General features: G+C 40.9%; 1 protein-coding gene across 1 annotated transcript in view; it reads left to right on the plus strand.

Annotated features, from left to right (window-relative positions):
* LOC129720825 (muscle calcium channel subunit alpha-1) overlaps positions 1–26,551 on the plus strand; it is a 1,271,065-nt gene that overhangs the window by 197,089 nt on the left and 1,047,425 nt on the right. Inside the window, exons 6-7 of the mRNA XM_055672633.1 lie at positions 6,285–6,510; positions 6,578–6,788. Of these exons, the coding sequence (XP_055528608.1) occupies positions 6,285–6,510; positions 6,578–6,788 (437 nt within the window). The remainder of the gene's footprint in view (positions 1–6,284; positions 6,511–6,577; positions 6,789–26,551) is intronic.

Here is a 26,551-nt window from a genome sequence, read left to right on the forward strand (position 1 = left end):
AACTATTTTCCTGAGAAAAGATTGTTTTTTTGAATTTTTCATGAATCGTCTGATCATCGATTTATGAAAAATTCTTCCGCTACGGTAGAGTTGTGTTACGTTTAAGAATAATATTAGCGAACAAAAATATGTCAAGGGTGAAATTTGCGTTTAATTGCACCACAAGTAAAACATTACGTCATCTGTGAACGATTTTCCTCCACACTGCTAGAAAACTACAACATACCAAGTCCGCCACAAGGGATGCTAAGAAAAGAGAAACGTCAAGAATAAGCGATGACAGCCGGATGACAGGGAGAGCACTTCCGTTAGGCAGAAGAAAGCACGAGTGAGCTCTCTTGGAATTGGACTCTCGTGGCATGCACAAGCACGAAAAAGGTGGTGCGCGGACAGAACAAAAGCCCGCCGCGAAAAAGGGCGCAGTGTCGAGTACGCGAGTGAACAAGAAACCGCCGCGAACAAAGTGCGTAGTGTCGAGTGCGCCTATAAAGAAAAACTGCCACAAAAAGTGCGTGGTGTCGGATGCGCAAACAGAAAACCGCCGCGAGAGAGGCACAGTGTCAAAGGTGCTATTTAAGGAAAATCCGCCGCGAAGAAGGCGCCAACAAGGATTCACCCGCGAAACAAGTGCTTGCCCACGGGTGCGCGAATGACGGAAGTGTGGCAGGTGCAACGTCTCCGCACAAGTCCCGGCCAGTGCGACATCGCCATTCAAATTCCGGCCTGAAGGCCAAGTCAGCGGGATCGGTCTCGCAAGCCAGCTACTCCGCTAGGAAATTCCACTTGCTTGTCGCCATTTTGGGCGGCCATTCATTGGCGGAACTGTGTCACTGAAAATAACCAGTAGTGATCACCAGCACAAAGACGAGTGTTCGGAAGGAAAGCGTGAGTAAACTTTTAGTTAATTCGATGTTTCTCCATTAGTCACACCCCGAGAAGAAGGGGAATATTTCTAAGATGTTGTGGTCCCCTATGCAGGCACAACAAGTAGCTTAAAATAAAAGTTAAAGTAAAGTTAAAATAAAAGTCCGACTAAACTGGTCAACACAGGTGTGGCCCGAAGGTCAAACTGGGAAAAAATGAAATATTATAGCTTTTTAACCATTCGTGTGAATTTTGGTGCCCCTATTCACCATTATTTTTTCAGAGACTTAAATGAGTATTGTTCCAAATACCGTTATTATAAAATAAAATACGCCATCAAAACTGTTAATGTCAGTTGGTTTGTATCATTGCCCTGCACTTCTGAATCAAATTTGAAAATCATCGTTGGACTAATTTTTGAGTTAAGCCCTTTTAAAATTTTATGGAGGATTTCTCAAACAATTATACTTAAACAACCCTTCCAAAACGAACATAAATCATAGCAGGAATTGTTTTACGGGCAACATATGCTTATTGACGACCTTTCTGGAAGATTTGGGCTGTATTAGGACCATCGGAAAATTGTTTAAGAAACCCGGGTAAAATGCAAAAATTGTCATTTTACCCGGGGCCTGAACCAAAAACATTATTTTACACCTGCGTTCACTGGATTTCTAAAGCTACGTACCGCACGTAAAAGCAACATCAACATCAGCAGGTTCGTTGACACCTGTCAGTTCCTTAAAAGGTCTATAGTGAATCCACAGACAAACAGACGTGTCACTCAATGATGATTTCTTTGTCCAATCCAATTTTACGAAAATTTGTTGGTAGGCAGTAAGCTCACATGGTGGAACATAAGCACAACGTTGCGAACGAGGACGAAGAGGTATATCTGTTCGTCTGTGGTAATTCTATCAATATTATTTGTTATGTATATTCGTGGATATATTTGGGAAAAAGCAATGTTTTCCGAACAATGCACGAACTTCGTTTTAGAAACAGGAGCAGAATCGCGTGAAAAACATGTAGTGTGAACACTTTTTTTTTTCATTTATGTTTAGTTATTAGACAAGATGAATGGAGCATATACTTACATTAAAGTAGCCCACAAATCCTTTCAACATTGAAATGTATACGCAATAAACTTACATTAAAGTGGCACACAAATCCTTTCAACATTGAAATGTATACGTAGTAACAGGGAGGTAAAACTCACGTTTTATGAGATTAATGTCGAAAAACTTATTTTTTCATTGCCACGAATACTTCAAATTTCATGACCTCTCATTTTAATTTAACGAATTTCGGAACGGGTTGGGGCATCATTTGCAACCAGAAGCTAAGAAAATGAACTGTGCCAATCATTAATTCAACTAACGATATATGCGCCCTGTTTCACGATAATTTGGGAGCGATAAAAACCCTTCATACCTCAAAATCATACAAATCACAATGTCAGCTCGCAGTCATCAATAAAAGATTATTTGAATTAGAAGGAAAAGGTTGACGATTTGGGCTAAACATAGTTTATGACTTTGCCAAAGATATCCCGGTACACATAGACATAGACGTAGTATATGATTATTCTTAAAATAAATGATTATTTTCATAATAAATCTTCGAGAAATCATCTAACGTGAACAGTTTTTAAGGTATATTTTTAAAATTGAAACATGTTCGTATTGAGCCATCAAGATAAAATGTTTCCATTTGTCTAGTTTTCGGATTCCAGTGTGAACTGAAGTTCAAATGATGTTTTTTTTTTGGTTTAGATTGACAAATAGCCATTTCATCCGGTTTTTTTTGAATCGGAAATTTTCCCAATGGTTCTAATAAAGCTCAAATCTTCCAGAAAGGTCGTCAATGGGCATATGTTGTTTGCAAAACAATACCGACTATGATTAATGTTCGTTCTGAAAGGGTTGTTTAAGTATATTCGTATGAGAAATCCTCCATAAAACTTTAAAAGAGCTTAACTCAAAAATTAGTCCAACGATGATTTTCAAATTTGGCCCAGAAGTGCAGGACAGTAATACAAACCAACTGGAATAAACAGTTTTGATGGCGTACTTCATTTTATAATAACGGTATTTGGAACACCGTGAGTATTCTTGTAAACATAACGTTGAAGGGACGAACCCGGCGAGCAGCTACTATGCGACATTTTGACGTAAGCTGACGCGTTTTGGCAATGGCTATTGGCACCAAATTTCATAAAAAATGGTTGAAAAGCTATAATCTTTTTAAGACAACTATTGTGAGCTTTAGGGCAGCATTTATATTCGATTTTGTCTACTAGTGTTATTATCAAATGAAATGGGTGCTAATAATCATTTATTTATTTATTAGTTTTATTTAAATCAACAGATAATATGTTTACCCCAATGACCTCACTAATAATAACAGCTAAAATTAACACAAAATGCGCTTAAAAGTACGATTTTTCGCTTCGCGAGAGACATTAAAGTTAAAAACATGGTAACAGCTATTAAACACACGAGACATATTGCTCATTGATTCATGACGGTCATAATCAGCCCTTGCCAGAGAGAATCTCAGGAACGAGTGCGACCGGAAGTTGTGACGGTGTATGTTGATGTTCAAAGAGCTAATTAGCGAAGAGCAGTCGATATTGCCCAGAAGAAGGTCAGCTTTAGCCAAGTTGCGTCTATCCTCCAACAGTTCTAACCCAAACAGCAAGCAACGACTTCCATAACAGGGTAAGTGGCGTGGACTTGCCCACCTGAGATGCCCAAACCACAGCTGCATATTCCATGAACGGCCGAACAATTGAACAGTATAAAGCTTTCAGGCAGTAAACGTTTTTAAACTTCTTGGCAAAGCGAAAAAGGAATCTTAGCGGCGACGAGGCTTTCGAAACGATGTATGCAAGATGATTTTTGAAGTTGGTATCGAGCAGAATTTCTGTACTAAAACTGTATACCTGACAAAGCGTAGTTGAAATTGATGTTGCAGCGCATGCGACTAAACTGTTGGAATGTAAAGTCTAATCAAACTGCTCGGTTTTAATTCCAGGTTAAAAGGTAAACTTTATTGAACATCATCTCGTCAGGTCATTATAAGCGACCGTGTTGGTCTAGCGATTGTTACAGTTATTTTGTGTTTCTCATTCTTAGACTTCTCTACCTAGTATTGCTTATATCGCACACCTACACTTTATAAGCTGCCGCGCACGTGTTGCACAGCTTTAAGCTTCCCACCTAAAGCTTTCTATGCAATATTGCATACATGCTGGCTGTCAAGATACATTTAGTTCTTCTCAATCTACACACTAACCAATAAAAGTATATTACCTGGTAAATGGCAAATTGCTTATTATTTACATTTCACATTCTAACTGCAGTGACTGCAGTGAAATGTTATTTTCAACAAAAACGAAATGTCCGGATACGTTCAACGACAATAATGACAATGAAACAACTAAACCTTTATTTTAAAACTAAGATTGTTAAAATCAGTCAAGCCATCTTTGGCAAAACGAGTAAATTTTGAAAGTTTTCTGAACACGTTACTTTTCACAACCTTTGAACCACATGTTCAATCATCATAAAATTCGTTAGTTAAAGGATTTTAAGACAGCCCGTTCATTTGATACCTATTTTGTTCAAATCGGTTGTGTAGTTTCTGAGATAATGAGGTTTCAATAGTTATACAGAACAGACAAAATACTGTCCGATTAAATTAAAATTCATTAGGGTCTTATGAGGCAACTGGACCTTTCATTTGCAACTTATTTCGTGAAAATCGGTCCATCCATCTCTGAGAATAGTAAGTGAGTTCCAGCTGTCTTAGAAACATATTTCTTTTCATAGCCTGATTTCACATTATTATGCATAACGGACAAAGTTAAAGAACTAGACCTTCCATATGACACTAATTTCATGGAAACCGGTCCAGACATCTCTGTGAAAAATGAGTGAGTGTAAACAGTCCTCGAAACACATTTCTTTGCATAATTTTTGAACAACATATCTAATCATTATGAAATTTATCTACAAATGGTTCGGGCTCCCCACCACTTCCCTTCCTTTACGTTGAAATCTATAACACCTTTGCGTGACTTTCTCGTAACAATACATAAGTCCCTCTTATTAATAAAACTGGCAAGAAGGACACACTACGACACTTCTCCAGGGAATTATAATCGGTGATATTTGGCAAGAGGAACGAGCATCGGTATAGTAGAACAGTAAGCGGGTAAAAGGAAGAGTATCACATTACACACAAGCACTGATGAGCAATAATAATAAGCATGCCACTTCTCAATAGCGGTGTTGCTAATAATAGAAGTATGGGATACAGCAGACACCCGAGCATATCTCACAATTGATGTACGATCCTGGTCGCAGTGAGGAAGTCCATACAGAAAATAACACAAACAATGGGGCAACTAGACCTTTTATTTGCAGTTTTTTCCACGGAATTCGGTCTAGCCGTCTCTGAGAAAATCGAGAGAGATTGGGAGAGCACAAAATCACACTATAAATAATCGAATCTAAAATGATATTTTATGGAATGATATATAATCAAGTCTATATATAATTTTATTGAGTCTATATATAATCAAGTCCAACCTCGATATGAGTACAGTGACGTTTCGATTACACCACGATCAAAAAAAAATTCGCGTCATATAATTGACCCGTTCAGAAGAGCAGAACTAAAAAATTACAAAATTCTATCAACGCGAGATACAAATAACATATTTTGATACAATTTTGTATTTTTCCATATAATTTTGATAACAAAATTGAATCTGAATGAGTTTTAATAACAAAACCTGAAATGAAGTAGTTCTGAAACAAGTCTAACTAATTTTTCGTTATTATCAAAACCTGTGGTTTCTAACAATGTTTGTTATTATATTGTTCTATATACTATCTTATTTTGTTAGAAAGGTGATACATTAGTAACAAATTTTGATATGTGTTTGATACTAGTAGAATCATTTCTGTTATTTTAAACCTAACGGGATCAAACTGAAAACACAGCCTGTTAGGTTTTTCCCGTAACAAACTAACAGCTTCTGTTACATTTTTGTTTTTTTCTTTCTGATAGGGGAAACATAATTATTTCATGTAATTTGCCCTCAGTGGACCTCAGTCAACACATTTCAAATGTCGAACGAGCGAAGTCCAACCTACTAACCAACACACGATGTATCAGTCTTGCGGCATCAGCATGATCGTTTGCTTTTCGCGGTCTCCGGATAACGTTTTATGTGTATTTTAAGTGATTAAATCAATGTTTAGTTAAATACACGTTTTTTAAAAACGGTATCTTCGAAGTCCGTTTATTGTTCCGAAAGTTCATGCTCAGATTTGGGCTAAGAATACTTTATAATCCGTATGTTATAAGATAAAATTTAATACGTTTCTCTTTGTTTCTCTTTCCAGAATACACTAATATGTTTTTTGTGGCTCTTTTTACAATGGAAATGTTGCTGAAGATGTATAGTTTGGGGTTTCAAGGTTATTTCGTATCACTTTTTAACCGCTTCGACTGCTTCGTCGTAATTGGAAGTATTGGAGAAATGATATTGACTAGCACACAAATAATGCCTCCTTTAGGTGTATCTGTGCTTCGATGCGTACGATTATTGCGGGTGTTTAAAGTCACAAAGTATGTAAATAGTAAATTTATGATATGTGCACATATACGATAATATTAAAAATCTGCTTAATTTCAGATATTGGCAATCATTATCAAACTTAGTAGCATCTCTTTTGAATTCAATTCAATCTATTGCTTCACTTTTATTGTTACTATTTTTATTTATTGTTATATTCGCGCTTTTGGGAATGCAAGTATTTGGCGGAAAATTCAACTTTAACAGCGAAGTCGATAAGCCTCGTTCTAACTTTGATAGTTTTGTGCAAAGCTTATTAACAGTATTCCAGGTAGGTTACGATTTCTCAACTTTTTTTAAAAGGCTTTTTATACTTACTCGAACATCTTGAGATTTAAAATTCATTAGAATGAAGTGAGTCCTTAAAGTACCGTTTGCAGTGTGAGATTGTCCAAACAGTACATACGTTCTTGTCATTTTTTTATTGACTTAAATCATGCTAAAACTATCATAGAATAAAAATCTACATCCCCCAGGTACTGATCTAAACTCAAAATCCGTTTAAACCAATTTTTACCGAACAACTTTCATGCTCCAAAATAACATTTTTCGTTTATTTTGGCGTTTTTGTTTTTAACTTCGCGGCTTTGTAAAATAGTAGAAGTTACCTATGATTAGGGATACCATCCGTCTTGATTTTTTTTCCTTGTAATAACTTATGACCACTGCTACCATTAGTTAGATATATTGTGTATACTCCGCGTTAATATATATGAGCTGTCAGTTCGTACCATCACTATGGGTATCAGTGACGGTCGCCCTAGGACTTTGCATTTCCCCCCAATAAGGAATGCCCTCTTTGATAAAGTTCATTACCTTTGTTAGTTCAGCATTCCATACCTCGTTAGGCGTAAGGACACCTTTTCCAAAAATACGCAGTCTTTGCTGAAATAATGCGCCGCATTGGCAGAGTAGGTGTTCCAAAGTTTCAACTTCAAGATTACAGAAGCGACATATGTCTTCTGTCAGTTTACCTATTTTTTTTAGGTGATACCTACTCGGACAGTGTCCAGTCAGTAAGCCAGTCAACGTACTCAGATCAGCTTTATTTGTACTGAGGAATGTAATGAATAGTTTAGATTGTCTTGCATTGGATGTAGCCCTCCAGTTGGCACCAATCATCATTGCTTCCCAGCCTCTGAGCTCTGATTTCAGGCAGGATGTAGAAACCCCACAGAATGGCTCCGGTCCGACGAATGCAGTTGAAGAACCAATTCTTGCTAAGAGATCAGCTTTTTCATTTCCTTCTATACCACAGTGACCAGGCACCCAGTATAGATTTACATCGTTTGTTACAGTCAGTTGTTGTAGGGATAAAATACAATCCCAAACTAACTTCGACTGGCATGTGTAGGCTTTAAGTGCATTAAGAGCTGCTTGACTATCAGAGAAAATACAGATATTGGCATATCTATATTTTCTAGCCAAACAAATATTTGTGCATGTTAGGATAGTATTTATTTCAGCTTGGAAGACTGTGGGCCACTGTCCCATTGGAATTGATATATTAATTCCTGGTCCAGTAACCCCAGCACCAGTAGATTCACCCATTTCAGAGCCATCTGTGAAAAACAAAAGTGATCCTGGGCGAGTTTTAGGACCTCCTTCTTCCCATTCGCTGCGAGAGGATCAATCACTTTGAAGGGAATATTGAAGTTAGTCTTGGATTCCATCCAGTCTTCTATTGTTACTAAGTTGTTCAGTTGAAAATCTTTTAGGATTCGTAAGTGTCCTTCTAGATCCCCTTCCTGAAGAAGTTTAGCGCGTTTGAGCCTCAGAGCACCTTTTTCCGCTTCAAGTTGCACATATTGATGCAAAGGTAGAAGATACAAAAGAGCTTCTAAGGCTTTGGATGGTGCGCTGGCTAATGCTCCAGTTATTGATAGGCATGCCAGACGTTGTAGCTTATCCAGCTTTTTCTGAGCTAATGTTTGTGTAGTTTTAGGCCACCACACTAATGAGGCATAAGTTATTCTGGGTCTCACTATAGCCAAGTAAATCCAATGAATCATCCTTGGTTTGAGTCCCCACTTCTTACCAAATGTTATGCTGCAAGCCCAAAGAGCATTGTTGGCTTTTGAGATTGCGTACTCCAGATGGTCGTTCCAGTTAAACTTATGGTCAAGCATGACACCTAGGTACTTGGTTTACTCGGATAGCATCAACTGTGTTTCTCCCAACTTTAGAGTTTTAATATTATACTTTCTCTTTCTTGTGAATGGGATAATGACTGTTTTAGAAGGATTTACATTTAGTCCTTCCTGCTTACACCATTTGAGTGTGTAGTTTAGGGCAGTTTGCATTCTTTTAGTAATAGTAGGCCCACATTTGCCCCTAACTAAGATAGTAATATCATCAGCAAATCCAATGACTTCATAACCTAGGTTTGTTAAGTTGTTAAGAAGATCATCGACTACCAGAGACCATAATAAAGGAGATGAAACCCCTCCTTGCGGGCAGCCTCTTGTTGGTTTTGTCGTTAAAGTAGATCTTCCTAAATTGGCTGTGATTAACCGATTGTCTAACATAGCAAGTATCCAGTTCGAGATGCATATGTCAAAACCCCGATTTATCATAGCTTTCTTTATAGATTCGTGAGAAGCGTTGTCAAACGCTCCCTCGTCTCGCCATTTACTAGGAATGTAGCTCGAGCCATCGTGCACGCTGCGCCTCTCTATTTCTGGTGCCGGCAGGGTTGCTGAAGAGAAGTGATTTTACAGGGTTGCCGTCCGGCATCCTTACGACATGACCGGCCCACCGCAACCTTTTAACTTTCGCCAGGTGTGCAATGGGATTCTCTCCAAGCAGCGCGTGCAGTTCGTGGTTCATGCGCCGTCGCCATTCTCCGTCGTCCGTCTGTACTCCACCGTAGATAGTCCGTAGCACCTTCCGTTCAAAAACTCCAAGAGCGTTAAGGTCCTCCGCGAGGAGCATTGTCGTCTCGATCCCGTAGAGGACAACCGGTCTTATCAGGGTTTTGTACAGCGTCAACTTCGTGCGTCGTCGCACTCGATTAGATCGAAGTGACTTTCGGAGTGAAAAGTAGGCACGATTTCCTGCCTGGATGCGCATGTATTTTGTTTTCGACGCATTTATCCGCAATCCGATCCGTCCAGCTTCGGCTTTCAGTCGGGCGTAAGTTTCCTCCGCCGTCGCAAAGTTACGTGATATGATGTCGAAGTCATCCGCGAAGCCCAGAAGCTAAACAGACCTTGTGAAAATTGTGCCCCTCGTGTCGATGCCCGCCCTCCGGATCACACCCTCAAGGGCGATGATGAACAGCAAACAGGAAAGTCCATCACCTTGTCTCAACCCTCTGCGCGATTCAAAGGGACTCGAGAGTATCCCCGAAACACGCACGTAGCACATCACTTGCGCCATGGTAGCTCTGATCAATCGAATCAGTTTATCGGGAAATCCGTTGTCGTGCATGATCTGCCATAGCTGTTCTCGATCGACTGTATCATAGGCCGCCGTGAAGTCAATGAAGATGTGATGTGTGGGCACGTTGTACTCGCGACATTTCTGTAAGATCTGTCGGATTGAGAAGATCTGGTCCGTGGTGGCACGGGCTCCCATGAAACCCGCTTGGTTCTGACCCACGAACCTCCTGGTTAAAGGTGCACTCCAGCTTGTCGCCCTTCTTGTAGATGGGACAGATAACTCCCTCCATCCACTCATCTGGCAGTTTTTCCTCCTCCCAAATCCAGGAAATTACCCAGTGCAGCACTCTAGCCAGCGTTTCTCTTCCATGTTTCAGAAGCTCGCTCGGCAGTCCGTCTTTGCCTGCGGCTTTATTGTTTTTCAGCTTCCCGATCTCACAAAGAACTTTGTGAATATCGGGAGCTGGTACTCGGTCATCCGCTGCTAAAATACAATCCCAAACTAACTTCGACTGGCATGTGTAGGCTTTAAGTGCATTAAGAGCTGCTTGACTATAAGAGAAAATACAGATATTGGCATATCTATATTTTCTAGCTAAACAAATATTTGTGCATGTTAGGATAGTATTTATTTCAGCTTGGAAGACTGTGGGCCACTGTCCCATTGGAATTGATATATTAATTCCTGGTCCAGTAACCCCAGCACCAGTAGATTCACCCATTTTAGAGCCATCTGTGAAAAACAAAAGTGATCCTGGGCGAGTTTTAGGACCTCCTTCTTCCCATTCGCTGCGAGAGGATCAATCACTTTGAAGGGAATATTGAAGTTAGTCTTGGATTCCATCCAGTCTTCTATTGTTACTAAGTTGTTCAGTTGAAAATCTTTTAGGATTCGTGAGTGTCCTTCTAGATCCCCTTCCTGAAGAAGTTTAGCGCGTTTGAGCCTCAGAGCACCTTTTTCCGCTTCAAATTGCACATATTGATGCAAAGGTAGAAGATACAAAAGAGCTTCTAAGGCTTTGGATGGTGCGCTGGCTAATGCTCCAGTTATTGATAGGCATGCCAGACGTTGTAGCTTATCCAGCTTTTTCTGAGCTAATGTTTGTGTAGTTTTAGGCCACCACACTAATGAGGCATAAGTTATTCTGGGTCTCACTATAGCCAAGTAAATCCAATGAATCATCCTTGGTTTGAGTCCCCACTTCTTACCAAATGTTATGCTGCAAGCCCAAAGAGCATTGTTGGCTTTTGAGATTGCGTACTCCAGATGGTCGTTCCAGTTAAACTTATGGTCAAGCATGATACCTAGGTACTTGGTTTGCTCGGATAGCACCAACTGTGTTTCTCCCAACTTTAGAGCTTCAATATTATACTTTCTCTTTCTTGTGAATGGGATAATGCCTGTTTTAGAAGGATTTACATTTAGTCCTTCCTGCTTACACCATTTGAGTGTGTAGTTTAGGGCAGTCTGCATTCTATTAGTAATAGTAGGCCCACATTTGCCCCTAACTAAGATAGTAATATCATCAGCAAATCCAATGACTTCATAACCTAGGTTTGTTAAGTTGTTAAGAAGATCATCGACTACCAGAGACCATAATAAAGGAAATAAAACCCCTCCTTGCGGGCAGCCTCTTGTTGGTTTTGTCGTTAAAGTAGATCTTACTAAATTGGCTGTGATTAACCGATTGTCTAACATAGCAAATATCCAGTTCGAGATGCATATGTCAAAACCCCGATTTATCATAGCTTTCTTTATAGATTCGTGAGAAGCGTTGTCAAACGCTCCCTCAATATCAAGAAAAACTGCCGGTGAGACTTCCTTGGCATCAAAAGACTTTTCTAGTTTTTAAACCAACGTGTGAAGTGCTGTTTCAGTTGATTTACCAGCTTGGTAGGCAAACTGGAATTTGTTCAATGGTCTACTGTTCAAATATGATAACTGGATATGTAGATTGATGATTTTTCCCATCATTTTTAAAATGACAGACGCTAGACTGATTGGTCTGTATGCATTGAGACTCACGTCACGTCCTGTCACGTTTTCCAGCCTTAGGAATAAATATGACGCGGACTTCTCGCCATTTACTAGGAATGTAGCTCGAGCCATCGTGCACGCTGCGCCCCTCTATTTCTGGTGCCGGCAGGGTTGCTGGAGAGAAGTGATTTTACAGGGTTGCCGTCCGGCATCCTTACGACATGACCGGCCCACCGCAACCTTTTAACTTTCGCCAGGTGTGCAATGGGATTCTCTCCAAGCAGCGCGTGCAGTTCGTGGTTCATGCGCCGTCGCCATTCTCCGTCGTCCGTCTGTACTCCACCGTAGATAGTCCGTAGCACCTTCCGTTCAAAAACTCCAAAAGCGTTAAGGTCCTCCGCGAGGAGCGTTGTCGTCTCGATCCCGTAGAGGACTACCGGTCTTATCAGGGTTTTGTACAGCGTCAACTTCGTGCGTCGTCGCACTCGATTAGATAGAAGTGACTTTCGGAGTGAAAAGTAGGCACGATTTCCTGCCTGGATGCGTCTCTGGATCTCTTTGCTGGTGTTATTGTCGGCGGTCACCAGTGACCCCAAATACACGAACTCATCGACCACCTCAAGCTCATCACCGTCCACAGAGACTTGAGTTGGGAGGCTGGTATTGTTCTCCTTGGAGCCTCTCGCTCGCATGTATTTTGTTTTCGACGCATTTATCCGCAATCCGATCCGTCCAGCTTCGGCTTTCAGTCGGGCGTAAGTTTCCTCCGCCGTCGCAAAGTTACGTGATATGATGTCGAAGTCATCCGCGAAGCCCAGAAGCTGAACAGACCTTGTGAAGTTGTGCCCCTCGTGTCGATGCCCGCCCTCCGGATCACACTCTCAAGGGCGATGATGAACAGCAAACAGGAAAGTCCATCACCTTGTCTCAACCCTCTGCGCGATTCAAAGGGACTCGAGAGTATCCCCGAAACACGCACGTAGCACATCACTTGCGCCATGGTAGCTCTGATCAATCGAATCAGTTTATCGGGAAATCCGTTGTCGTGCATGATCTGCCATAGCTGTTCTCGATCGACTGTATCATAGGCCGCCGTGAAGTCAATGAAGATGTGATGTGTGGGCACGTTGTACTCGCGACATTTCTGTAAGATCTGTCGGATTGAGAAGATCTGGTCCGTGGTGGCACGGGCTCCCATGAAACCCGCTTGGTACTGACCCACGAACCTCCTGGTTAAAGGTGCACTCCAGCTTGTCGCTCTTCTTGTAGATGGGACAGATAACTCCCTCCATCCACTCGTCTGGCAGTTTTTCCTCCTCCCAAATCCAGGAAATTACCCAGTGCAGCACTCTAGCCAGCGTTTCTCTTCCATGTTTCAAGAGCTCGCTCGGCAGTCCGTCTTTGCCTGCGGCTTTATTGTTTTTCAGCTTCCCGATCTCACAAAGAACTTTGTGAATATCGGGAGCTGGTACTCGGTCATCCGCTGCTGGTGCTCCTAGGTCAGTTCCTGCTCCGCTTCTGTTTGCTGTTTCGCCATTCAGGTGTCCATCGAAGTACTCCTTCCACCTGTCGACCACCTCGCTGGCATCCGTGAGAAGGTTCCCATCCGCGTCTTTGCACATGTCGGCTTGCGGCACATAGCCTCTGCGGGACTGGTTTACCTTCTCATAGAATTTCCGCGTTTCACTGGCACGGTATAGCTGCTCCAGCTCCTCATGCTCACGATCCTCTTGCTGGCGCTTCTTTGTCTGAGAATCGTGGTCATGTCATTCCGTGCCCGTTTGTAATTGGCCTTGTTCTCTCTCGTTAACCTGCCCAGGTATATCGCCCAGGTCCGGTTCTTCTCATTCACCGCTGCCTCGCACTCCCCGTCATACCAGTCGTTTCTGCCACTCGGTGCTTCCACTCCTAGTGTCACCGTTGCGGTCTCCACGATAGCTGTGCGAATGCTGCACCAGCCGTCTTCGAGAGGCAATGCGCCCAACCCCTCCGCTGTGGGTAGCACCGCTTCAAGCTGTTGCGCGTATTCCTCCGCAGCCTGGGAGTTCCGGAGCTGCTTAATGTTGAGCCGCGGGGTTCGGCGATGTCGCGCGTGGTATACGGTCGACAGTTTTGAGCGCAATGATACCGCAACTAGGTAGTGGTCCGAGCCAATATCCGCACCACGATAGGTACGTACGTTTGTAATGTCAGAGAAGAACCGGCCGTCGATGAGAACATGGTCAATTTGATTTGCTATACGTTGGTCAGGTGATCTCCAGGTGGTTTTGTGGATGTCCTTACGGGGAAAGAAGGTACTTCGGACTGCCAGTCCTCCGGAAGCTGCGAAGTTGACGCATCTCTGGCCGTTGTCGTTCGTCACGGTGTGCAGGCTATGTTGGCCGATCACCGGCTTGCACATTTCTTCCCTACCGATCTGCGCGTTCATGTCCCCGATGACGATCTTGATGTCTCTACGCGAGCAGCTGTCGTAGAGTTTCTCCAGCTGTGCGTAGAACTCTTCTTTCTCTACATCGGGTCTTCCTTCGTGAGGGCAGTGTACATTGAGAATAGTGTAGTTGTAGAACCGGCCGTTCATTCTCAACAAACACAACCTGTCGCTGATCGCCTGCCACTTGATCACACGACTCTGCATCCTGCCCAGCACTATAAAGCCGGTACCCAGCTCATTGGTGGTGCCGCCGCTCTGGTAGTACTGTGCCCTGCGGCCACAAATCCTCCGTACCTTCTCTCCTTTCCGGCAAAGCTCCTGGAGCGCAACGATGTCGAAGTGGCGGGGTTCTAGCTGATCCAGCAGAATCCGGTCGCCACCCGGGGCGTTCAGCGATCTACAGTTCCATGTATCGAGCTTCCAATCGTCGTCCTTATTTCGTCGCCCAGGTCGTTGCCAATTGTTTCGGTCCGTATTCAGTTCTTGATTGTTCGTAGTATTTTAATGTTTCGGAATGCTGCCTCACTAGGGCTGCGGATGCCTAGTCTCGCGACGGGGCTGCCGTCTTGGGTGTAGCTGGCGAGACGCCGCATTTCATAATTCAGCCGTCCGCTCCGGATCAGACGCTGTTTGAGCCGCCCCTAACATGGGGAACAGACGCTCGGACAAGCTGCCCTCCTAGGAGAGCAGCTCCTCCTTCCCTGTCAGCATACGACCAAGCTCCCACCGGTTCACCGATCTTCCCTTGGTTGCTCGTATCCCAGTCGGTACCACTTGGAGGTAGGGATAGGAGTTGCTGGGCATTATGCTTTGGACCACACTGGGGTCTATTTTATGCCAACTAGTACGGGTGTACTTTTGGTACGCACTGCCCAGCCGTTTACCAACCACAGGCGATTTCAAGGGCTTGAAAGAATCCACTGCCCACTCAACTCTTGTTCTCGTGAAAATAACACTGGCTATTTCTCGAACTCTTGTCTTGTCATGAATTGAGCTAGACTGAGCTATATAGAAGTCCTGTGCGTTATCAGAAGTCGAATGAGTCGAGCCAGGGAAGTGTGTATCCATCATGACACTAAGTGTTTCCTGAGAATCTGTTGTGAATTGACCATTTTTATTTTTCAAACTGCCTAGTCCATTGGTGTGATTTTTAGAGAGGGCCTTGTGAAGTCTGGCTACAGCAGGCAGGCTTTCAACTTGCTCACATGTAAGCTTCCAGTCCCTTCTCTTCGATTTACGAATCTCTCGATTATATTCGGTTAGACACTTTTTATACTCTGTCCAATTACCGATAGTTTTAGCTTTGTTGAAAAGCCTTCTGGATGATTTTCTGAGCTTTTCAAGTTTATTGTTCCACCAAGATACGTCCCTGCTAGAAGTTTTCCGTTTCAGCGGACAACATTCTTCGAAGGCTTCCGTTATTTTGGCTAGAAAAGTTGAGGGAACAGATTCAAGCTGCTCGGTGGAAGAGATGTCCACTGAAAGAAAATCCTTGTTTTGAAGTGTGGAATTATAGCTATCCCAAGTAGTTTTTCTGGGGTCCCTGAATGTTTCAGTTACGAGTTCCCCTGAAACATAGTCAAACATAATCTGCTTATGATCCGATAATGATTGTTCATCTGACACGTGCCAATTCCCAATCATACCGGATGATTTCGAGCTGCAAAGTGTTAGATCAAGAACTTCTTGTCTAATTCTTGTAACAAATGTTGGATCATTACCTTGATTACAAATGTTAATGTTGTGTGCAATTAAGTATTGAAGTAAACATTCACCTCTAACATTGATGTTGCTGCTGCCCCAGACAGAGTGATGGGCGTTCGCGTCACATCCTATGATGAGCTGTTTGTTCTTAAGTGTGCAGTGTTGGACAAGTGCGGTAACTTCTTTGGGAGGAGTCTCAACGTTGTCTCCCGGGAAATGGACAGAAGCAACAATGATCTCCGTAATTCCTCGGGTCGTTGGAACCTCCAATTGTATTGCCACAATGTCTCTACTGATGAATTCTGTAAGGGGTGCAAATGTTAGATTTTCCCTTATAAGAATTGCTGCTCTAGGAGTAGTTTGTGTACTATCATAAAGAACCTTACATTTTGGTGTAGAAATGCCTAGTATTTTATTCTTATTGGACCAAGGTTCTTGGATTAAACCTACGACCAGGTTTTCACGGGTGAACCTTCTGCATAGGACGCTGCTTGCTCCTTTTGCATGGTGAAGGTTCACCTGAATAAATTTCATATTATTCGGCACTGTTGTTTTGGTTTCCATTATTCAGATGCGCGAGGTGCTCCATATGATTGGAATGGTTTCCAAAGGTGAGTGTGCCCATTCTCATCGCATTCATAGCCGGGTCTGCATGGCTTTTCGATTGACGGACAGCGTTTGCAGGTTTTCCAGAGTCTGACGAGGGGCGTGAGTTACCTCTTCGGAAAGACATGGTTTCCATATTGTTTGCCCCTGAGTTCTGTTTATCATAGGCGCCATTGGTGCCCTTGGCATTGCCCTCTGGGATTGTGTAATTGGACTTTCCAAGCTGCCCGAAGTTGCCATTCCTCCCTTCGCGGGAGACTCTTGTTCTGGGTTTACCTGAGTTTTAAAAAGATTTTTTGAACATTATTTGTCCAAATTTATAGTTGATGATAATGTGCAGTTTGCGAATTTCGGCTTCAACTGCTCTTTGCGTTGAAGCACTACAGCACCGAAGATAGCCTCTTCGACGAGGTTTTGCTGTCCTGTACTAAGCTCAACGAGAGGGTACTCTTAGGTAGTATACCCACTTTAACTCGACTAGTGACATCACTGTACAAGAGTCGTTTAGGAATTGCAGGATTTACGGCACCAACTAAGCTCTTAGAAAGCCTAGTGGAACCTCTTGCAACATCTAGTCTTTGGTTTACAGAAATTGTACCTTTCTGATCCAATGCGGCATTGACCGCCCCCCCCCCCCCCCCAATCCATTCTAGTTTTGCCTGAGTCCTTGATCCGCTTTGGATGTGATTTTCCGTCACCGGATCCACTCATGTCTAGGGCATTACTAGGTCTTTTAACCGAATTAACAGCTGCTCCGTCCTGATTTAGCAGGACATGTCCTGATTTCGAGACCCGTTTGGAGCGTCCTGATTTATTTTTTATATTTTAGCATTTGTCCTGAATTTTCTGAATTCAGAAATTTGAAAATAGTTCAGTACTTCTACTTCTACTCCGGAACGAAACGGACTTATTTCGAACGATTTTTTTTTCTTCGGTTGAATTTTGACGAGAGAAATTATCTAGTCGTTGCAAACCTCAACTATCTGACTTTTGGGTCCTAAAGCTATCCAGCTTTTCACGCACCATGATGGCGGTCGCTATAATGCGTGTTCGTAATATGCGAACCTCTCTGCTTACGTCAGTTATGGGATTTCTGAGGTATTGGCAACACAAATGTTGCCAAATTTATTTCTCTTTTGAAAAAATACGTGAAGACTTCGAATTGACGTGAGCAGAGTTGTCAAAAGGGTGGATGATTTAATACGAACTTTGCATTTTAGCGTCCGTCATTATGGCGCGTGAAAAGCTGGATACCACTTTTTATATATCATTTGAAAAAGTCGCGTTTTATGAGTAAAATGTGATTTTTAAAAATGTGTATCGTTTTCCTTCGATTCTTTAATGAAGAACAAAAACCTGCTCTAAATGACTTTAATGACATTTCGCACACGTACAGTATATGGGAGAACTGTCATTTAAGGTATTTCGAGCAGTTTGTCATTTAAAAATCGGAGGACAACGAAAAACATTTTTTAAAAGCCACGATTGCTCAAAAAATTGCATTCTTTCAACTGATGTACGAAAAGAAGTAAACCGTGTAAAGCTTTGGGACTCAATTTTAAACAGTTCACGTGTGCTGCATTTTTTAGGTATCTACTAACGCCTAATGAATCAAAGTTACAAAATTGGATTGTCCTAGAAATACTTCAAATAAATAAATGAATGTTTTGGGTATTTTGAAGTACAAATCTTAAGTTATGTGTATTATTTATTGATACCTCAAACAAAGAAAACACCTCATATCAAATTTGTACCGGAAAAATTTGTCCTGATTTTTAACCCCAACCGAATGGTAACCCTACCTATGATCGATATCGTGTTTCAAATTTGCGGTATAGAGGTCGTTGCATCAAGTTTCGACCATTGCAGCGTCTCTACAGCACGTGTTTACTCACAATTTCCATTTGTTTAGTCGATCAACCGTTCTCGTTGTGTACGTTCTTTGTTTGAGTTTTTCTATACTTTTTAACTGTGAGTTATACTTAAGAGAACTTAAATATGAGTAACAAGTTTGAGTTTTGCGTGAGATCTGACGCCAACCGCGTCAAAGTCTCTTAGCGTCGCATGTCTGATACCGCGAAAGAGGGTAGGCGCAGCCTTTCATCAGATAAAAAAAGGAAGAAGAGAAAAATAAAGCCCAGGAAGGACAACTTTACGACGCGGGGATAGCTGACTGGAGGTAAAAAAAGCCCTAAATAATCCACTTAGCGGTGAGACCCAGCCTTTCTCTTTCGAATTTATTATTTGTTTGAAAAGATTGAAATTTGGCAGTCCGTAGTTATGTTCAAATAAGTCGTGTAATCTGTATTCTTTATTTTTTATTTGTTAAAAATCCATCTGACAAAAATAGCCTTAATGAATATGGACTAGTCAATGTAACTGAAAACTAGGACGAACTCTTACTGCAAATTTGAATGATGGTGTACCGAAATCAAAGAGATCTTCCACTTTGGAGAATGATCGGATGCAGCAAGCTAACGGGTCGTTGAATCCGAAATTAGTTCGGTGAGAGCTAGGTTGTAACAATCCAGTAGAGCGAAGAAGACGCTGTGAGGCTCGGAAATAACATTTTGAAAGAATTTCTGGTGAGTCGATTTCAGAGTTTAAAATCGCAAGCAGACGACAACGATCAGGATATGGAGGTAGGTTAATCGGGTCAAGCCATGGAAGATTTATTAACGCAATCTTCACGAATCTTTTCTGCACTCGTTCAAGTCGCAAATTCCAGACTAGTTGTTGGAGGCCCCAAACCAAGCTGACATTTTCGAGGAGTGGCCAAACGATAGCACAATACAACGCCTTCACGCAAAGGGGATCCATAAAGTCGCGAGCAATTTTCGATACGAAACTAAGTTGTCTCGTCGCTCTAGCGATTATGTTGGTACGATGTAGATTGAATGTAAGTTTGGTATCCAATAAAACTCCGAAGTCACTAACGCGGTAAACTCTTGTTAGGTCTTGATTATCGATTTGATAGTTGAATACAATAGGATTCATTTTATGGTGAAAAGTTATCACTTGACACTTATTAATGCTAATCGTCAACCGGTTTTTGCGACACCAGTGAAAAAACTTTCTTTCTCTTTTTTTTTCTTTGAGTTCATAGACTTTCGTTGTTTAAAGAAATCAATACATAACGGTTGAAATAAAATTCCGATTATCTATACCTATAAAAATGCAGTCCGGTCTGTCTGTCTGTCGGTCTGTCTGCCTGTCTGTCTGTCTGATCCATATGAGCTCGGAAACTACCGAACCGATCGACGTGAAAATTTGTATGTAGGGGTTTTAGGGGCCAAGAAAGGTTTCTATGATGGCTTGAGACCCCTCCCTCTTCTGGAAGGGAGGGGTCCCATACAAACGAAATACAAATTTCTGCACATCTCAAAAACTAACCAAGCAAATGGAACCAAATCTGGCATGTGAATTTTTTTAGGAGTAACAAATATATCCATAATGGTTTGACACTCCTTCCTCATCTACAGGGGGGGCTCATACAAATGAAACACGGATTTCGCACAGCTCGAGAACCAATCGAGCAAATACAACCAAATTTAGTATGTGCATGTTTCTAGAGGTAGCAAATATGTCCATAGTGGTTTGACTCCCCTCCCTCTTCTGTGAGGGAGGGGTTCCATACAAATGAAACACAAATTTCTGATTATCTCGGGAACTAACCAACTAAATGGAACCAAATTTGGCAGGTGAATGTTTTTACGGGTAACAAATATATCCATAATGGTTTGACACCCCTCCCTCTTCTATAAGGGAGGGGTCCCATACAAATGAAACTCAAATTTCGCACAGCTCGAGAACCAACCAAGCAAATCCAACCAAATTTGGCAAGTTAACCCTCTAGTGCCAAAATTAATTTTCAGATGGACTTCGAAAAAATCACTATGAAGCTTTATAAACAATTTTTAAGTTCTTATTGAAGCTTTTTAGAGGTTCAACTGGAGGCCGTGTAGAGGCGGCACTGGGCACTAGAGGGTTAATGTTTTTAGGTGTAACAAACATGTCCATAATGTTTCGACACCCTTCCTCCCTTTGGCATATCTCTAAATACCATTTCGAAATCTAAGAAGGCGACTTCCGGTGTCTGGAATACAGCCGAAAATGACCAAATACCACCTAATATGCGTATTTCCGGAATTGTTATGATCAGTGCTTGAGAAGGGATCGAAATTTGATTGTGACTGCGATGCACATGCTTTTTTCGTTTGATTTAAACGGCAGGAACGATCGGTCGAACGAAAAAAAAATTTTCTCTTTCTCTCGTGTGACGATTTTTTTCTAACGGTCGCTAGCAGTTTCGGAGATGCCGATTTTAAAACACTCTCGCTCGATCATTTACAATGTATGTTGAAAGGAGCAAACTAGAATATGATCGGCAGCATGTGGCGTGTTTTATTTTCGTTTCTCTCGTTCTCGGCTGGTTCTTGACTGGCAGTCTGAGCGGTCAAAAAACGGTTGATAACTGCTTTTTTTCGCTGTATCGGATGGGATTAGGGCACTGGATTAGGGCACACGTTATTTTTTGGTGGAGAAGTTTGTTGTTGTTGTTGATGTTTAGCGATTATTGCTTGAGGACAAATGAGGTGGAGATATAGTTTGTATATTTCTTCATGCGAAATGCCGAAATCCGTCGTAGTTATACGTCGCAAAGCGCCGACAGGCACAAGTATTGTATTTACATCTACCAACGCGGCTAGCATTATACCATATGTTGCGCTGTGCGCGGCTGTAATTTATATTTTTCCGAAGCTTATTCAGATTTTTGCTCCGCTTACATCATCGGCCCAACAGATAGGCCGGAATATACTCTATACTTTTTATATCCATCGTTATCAGTAGGCTAATTTTTCAGTCAATTTTTTTTTCTGATTCGTTATACATAAATAGTGGAAAACATCGATTCTTATGCTCTGACAAATCACGTTCTACAATTGAGTTGATAGTTTTGTGATGTATTGGTTGATAACCGTTTTACAAACTGAGTTGTTTTAGATTAAAAAAATTAAATAAAGGTAGATTGTACTTTCTCTCTGTAAATCAGCAGAAACATTAGAGGCCACCTAAATTGAATTGTTCAAACTAGTTCAATTTTAGTTGTGATTTGTTAGTTGTTTCTGGTACCCAGGAGCGGATTAAGGCAAAGGCGATGCAGGCGGACTTCAAAATTGATGTTTGTTGCATGAAGAGGATCATCAACAATGTATGGAGAACACTATATATGTACAATCATACCTCGATATAAGGCAACTTTATTTTTATTTTCGTTACGTTATATCGAGGTACGCTGTATCGAAGCACGAAAAAAAAACTTTATTGATGCAAAATTCTTGATGGTTACTCAAAAGTGCGCAAAAACTTATATTCTTTCACCTAAAAGTATATATAAACCTGTCTTGTGTCCCTTTAAGATTATTTTCGTAGAAAAAAATAACCAGTCACAAAACATTGAAAAAATAAATGTCAATTTGACCTCATTTTACAGTAATTATTGGTTTCAAAACTTACTTAAAACATTTATTCGGAACATTATACACCCCAAAAATAATTGTTGTACTTTAATTTTGGCAAACTTAAAAAAGTTACTTAATATCGAGTTACGTTATATCGAGGTTGCCTTATATCGAGGTTGCCTATCGAGGTATGACTGTATAATGAAAAAGGTATGACTGTATAACGAAAATTAGCCTCCTGATAACTGTCGAATTAAAAAGTATCTATCTGTTAGGCCGATGATATACAGGTCGGACTCGATTATGTAGAAACTCGATTATATATTGATTCGATTATATATGGGTTAGGGTGCCAGCCAAAATGGTCATCTCGAATTTCAAAAAAACCCTATACAAAATGTCCACCTGCTCGAAAAAACACCCTGTGCAAAATTTCAGCTCAATCGGACTTAAAATGGCGTGGCGCAAAGCGATTGGAATTTGCCTTTTTTGAAAACCGAAAAATCACCCCAGGGGGGGGGGGGGGTGGTGATTACGTGCAATTTCGGTTTTCGAAATTTGTTTTTTGATGCCAAATGACTTAAAAATGCATGAAACGTCGAGAATTGGTGTCATCTGAAAAAAATTTTTTTTCGCAAAAATCTACTTTCTGGGACTTAGTCGTTTTACCTTTGTTATACTGAACAAAGGTTATAAAATCGGTCGAAAAACGCCAAATAGATCCATGATTCGGAGGGCCGAAGCGTATATACCATTCGACTCAGCTCGACGAACTGAGCAATGTCTGTTCATGTGTATGTGTGTGTGTGTGTGTATGTGTGTGTGTATGTGTGTGTGTATGTGTGTGTGTATGTATGTTGTCTGTGTGTATGTGCCGCAAAATACTAACGCACCTTTCTTACAGAACGCAATATCCGATTTTAATGATCTTATACGCAAACGAAAGCTACTGTGCTCCCCCAGAATGCTACCGAGTGGATTTTTGATTAGTGGCTTAGATTTTAAAATATTGATCAAAGAGTATTTTTTATATAAGAAATTTAACTTTTAAGGCAAAATTATTGGCACAGAGAGCCATGTGTAGTATACCAATTAACTCAAATCGACGAATTGAACAATTTATGTATGTTTGTGTATGTGTGCCTGTACGTATGTATGTGTAAATATGTTGTTGATATGTGTGGTATATCAAAATCGACCCAAAAAAGAAAAATAACGAAAAAAACATTCTTTTTACAGAACGCTTATTCCGATTTTGATGTTCGCATGCTCAAATGAAAGCCCCAGAGATCTTTGAAAATCATACTGATACTGTGCGATCTTTTATTGGTTGCTTGAACTGTAGAGTTTTAACCAAAGTATATATTAGACATCGGATATGTTACTTTCTGGATAATTTTTCTCTCTTACTGCTCTTTCTTCTTCTCTATCCCTATTTTGTCGTATCGCTATTTATTTCTCAAAAAAAAATCAACAAACATGGACAACTTTTCATAATCTTTACACTCTTCGTAGTGCGTCTTGCGTAACTGGTGTAAATAAATTACCCTTTAGCTTTTTCTTGAAAATTTGAACCAGATTTAGAAGAAACTGCAATGCTTACTTAGCTCCATTTCTTCCGAAGCTTCCGTCCTCACTTCTTATAAAATTTATACGTTGTACGTTGAACCTAGATTTGCGAAGAGTAAGAAACATTTACAGCTTTCGGGAGCCAAGCATTGTAGCAAAATCTGATCCCACAAGGTGTACATGTAACACAATTAGCGATGCAGATATTTTGAAAAACTTTACCAAAGATGTGTTAGTGCCACCCGTTGAGAAAAACACAAATAAATCGCTGTTTTGTTTGCAATGCTACGTTTTGAACAGCTGGAAAATTTTTCAGTTGAATACTTATTTTGTTTTATTTTTAAATTTGTGACCAGGAATCTAAAGTAGCTGGTGAACGTAATCGGCAAAATTAGGAAAAAGTCTTGAAGCAACTCTACATGGCTATACACGTTTACTAGTGTGCGCAGGTGAAAAGTCACTTATCTCTATAAACGATAAAATATGCTCATGTAAGATATAAATATTGCTTTCTAATTTAAGACTAAGTGCAAACAGAGTATCCATGTTATTCCACTTCTCGTCATCGCAGCAACGTTTAAAAGTCTTTATTACGGATTTTTTCACACAGCCTAGGCCTTCGAAAACAATAATGTTCTCGCCTACACACAGTGGTTTAAAAGTCGATTTTGACGCGCTAAATTGATAACTCCACGTACGTTGGATATACAATTATGACGTCTTCAGCAAAAATGGTGGGTAAGACCTCCTGCATCTTTTGGTGCTATGAGATTTGTGATTAATCTCCCAAAAAGTGAGATGAAAAAATTTTTTTTTTGCTCCATCGAGATACAGAGTTGGTGTCTTCGGTAAAGTTATAGGTATAACCAATACGACTAACTTTGCCGAAGACAAAAAATTCGTATCTGCTACTCAAATTGACTTAGAGAGTTTTTATTGAAAATAGACACATCAAAACACATTTTTCAATGAAACATATTTTTTTCTATTTTCTAGGCCTTCGCTATGTTCTACAAAGTTGTTAGTAGCATAAATGTACACAACTGTCTGGAAGGTACTATATTCGTATTGTTTGAAAAACTATGAGTTATGGGCTATTTTTCATTTTGTTCGCCATATTTCAAATCACTGTATCTTTCTTAGGGGCAGATAGATGCAGATTCGGTAGTAAGCATATGAAAGTATAACAATAGAACTTTCAAACGCTGGTGGTTTCGCTAGTCCACGACTTTCTGCTGATGAGTTGTGTTCATAACAAAAAAAACTCGTTTTTACCCTCTTTAATGATTTAATCAGGTAAAATACTAATATTGTAAACCAAGATACCACGTAATAAGTTCGTATCTATGGTGACCATCCTTCCAAGCGTGGTTCAAGTATTTCAGAACATGTAAATTGCATATGCTTGTTTTTGGTTCACCTCGAAGGTTCTCAATTAAAAACAATGAACATAATACTAAGTTGATATCTGTAGAACAAGCAAAGAACGGAAATTGCAAGCAGGATAATAGCAAATATAAAACCACTATCATCAATTACAATTTAAGTGTTGCCTCTTGTTGAATTTTGTTTGGTGGTATTTATTTTTTTTTTAATACTATTGCATTCAGTAGTAACTATTAATTATTATTGTCGACCACCATGCAGTTGTCGGTTTCGACACATTCGAACTAGCAGCATCATAACATCATTAGGTAATAGTTTCTCGTGATTTTTGGCCATCCGCGAATGGACGTTATTACGGGGTCTGATGAAGCAAGCAGCCAGTTTATCCAATAGCTTTACACTTTCGTAAGGTAAATTCATGTACCTTTCCTAATTCTTGTTCGTTACTTCCTGAGCCTCTTCTAAAATCTGGCGGAGTGAAACATTGAAATGGATGATTACGGCCAACCCATGCATTAATACATTGTGGGCGCTTGTTGGTAGATTATATCGCGGGTACAAACATACCAGCAGATGCTCAGTTGCACAACAGTAAATATGTGTTTCCGAAGAGGCTCAGAATATGTTAGAGAAGTGGTTCTTAATCTTTTTGGGTCCGCGGGCCCTGTTACTAAACACAAAAAGCTCCGCGACCGCCTTTGGGGGGCGAGCACAGAGAGCATTGCGGCCCCCAAAAAGAATTTCAGATACAAAATTGCAATACGAGGCTGCGTTTTTCAGTCTCATATTGTCCTGCAAGTCTAATTTGTTTCACGTCTTAGTCCTAATAGGCAGAATAATTGAAAATCCACTTTCCCAAAGACACCTAGAAAGAAAATTTGAATGCCTATCAAATTTACCAACAATTTCGCAGCCCCCTAGATGAGCCTCGCGACTCCCTTGCCGGCCGTGGACCCCCGGTTGGGAACCACTGTGTTAGAGGTTAACGGTAACTTTGCTTGTTCTACAGTTAACAACTTAGTGTTATAATAGCACTTTCATTGTTTTTGATTAAGAACCTTCAATGTGAGCATGAGCATGAGCATGAGCATGATTGACCGCCCGCGGTTGCTACTCCGTTATTGCCAGATCAGCTGTAATTACACAGAGAACCAACAGATGATGCTTGGGACCAACATGCATCCTCAATGTGTAAAAACTGGTGACCTTAATCTTTATATTAGGCAATACCAGCGCCGGCCGCATCCGAATGCAGGTCAAAGAAGGAATTTGTATAGGAAAATGTTGACGTGATACTCGCTTATTGGAAGCCGAGAACACCTCTGCACTTCCGCGAGAAATCACTGGGATGTTGGAGAAAGGGCAAGGTACACAGCAGGGTTCGTTTTGGTAAACGATGCGCTGATTTCGAGTGTCGGGTTCTTTAGAACAAGTATCGCGCGAACAAGTTCATTATATCCGTCACGATATTCATAATGCGATTCGAAGTCATTCAGTTTGACAATGTAACACCGC

This window comes from Wyeomyia smithii, chromosome 2 (genome assembly GCF_029784165.1).
Source record: "Wyeomyia smithii strain HCP4-BCI-WySm-NY-G18 chromosome 2, ASM2978416v1, whole genome shotgun sequence".
NCBI classification, from domain to species: Eukaryota; Metazoa; Arthropoda; class Insecta; order Diptera; family Culicidae; genus Wyeomyia; species Wyeomyia smithii.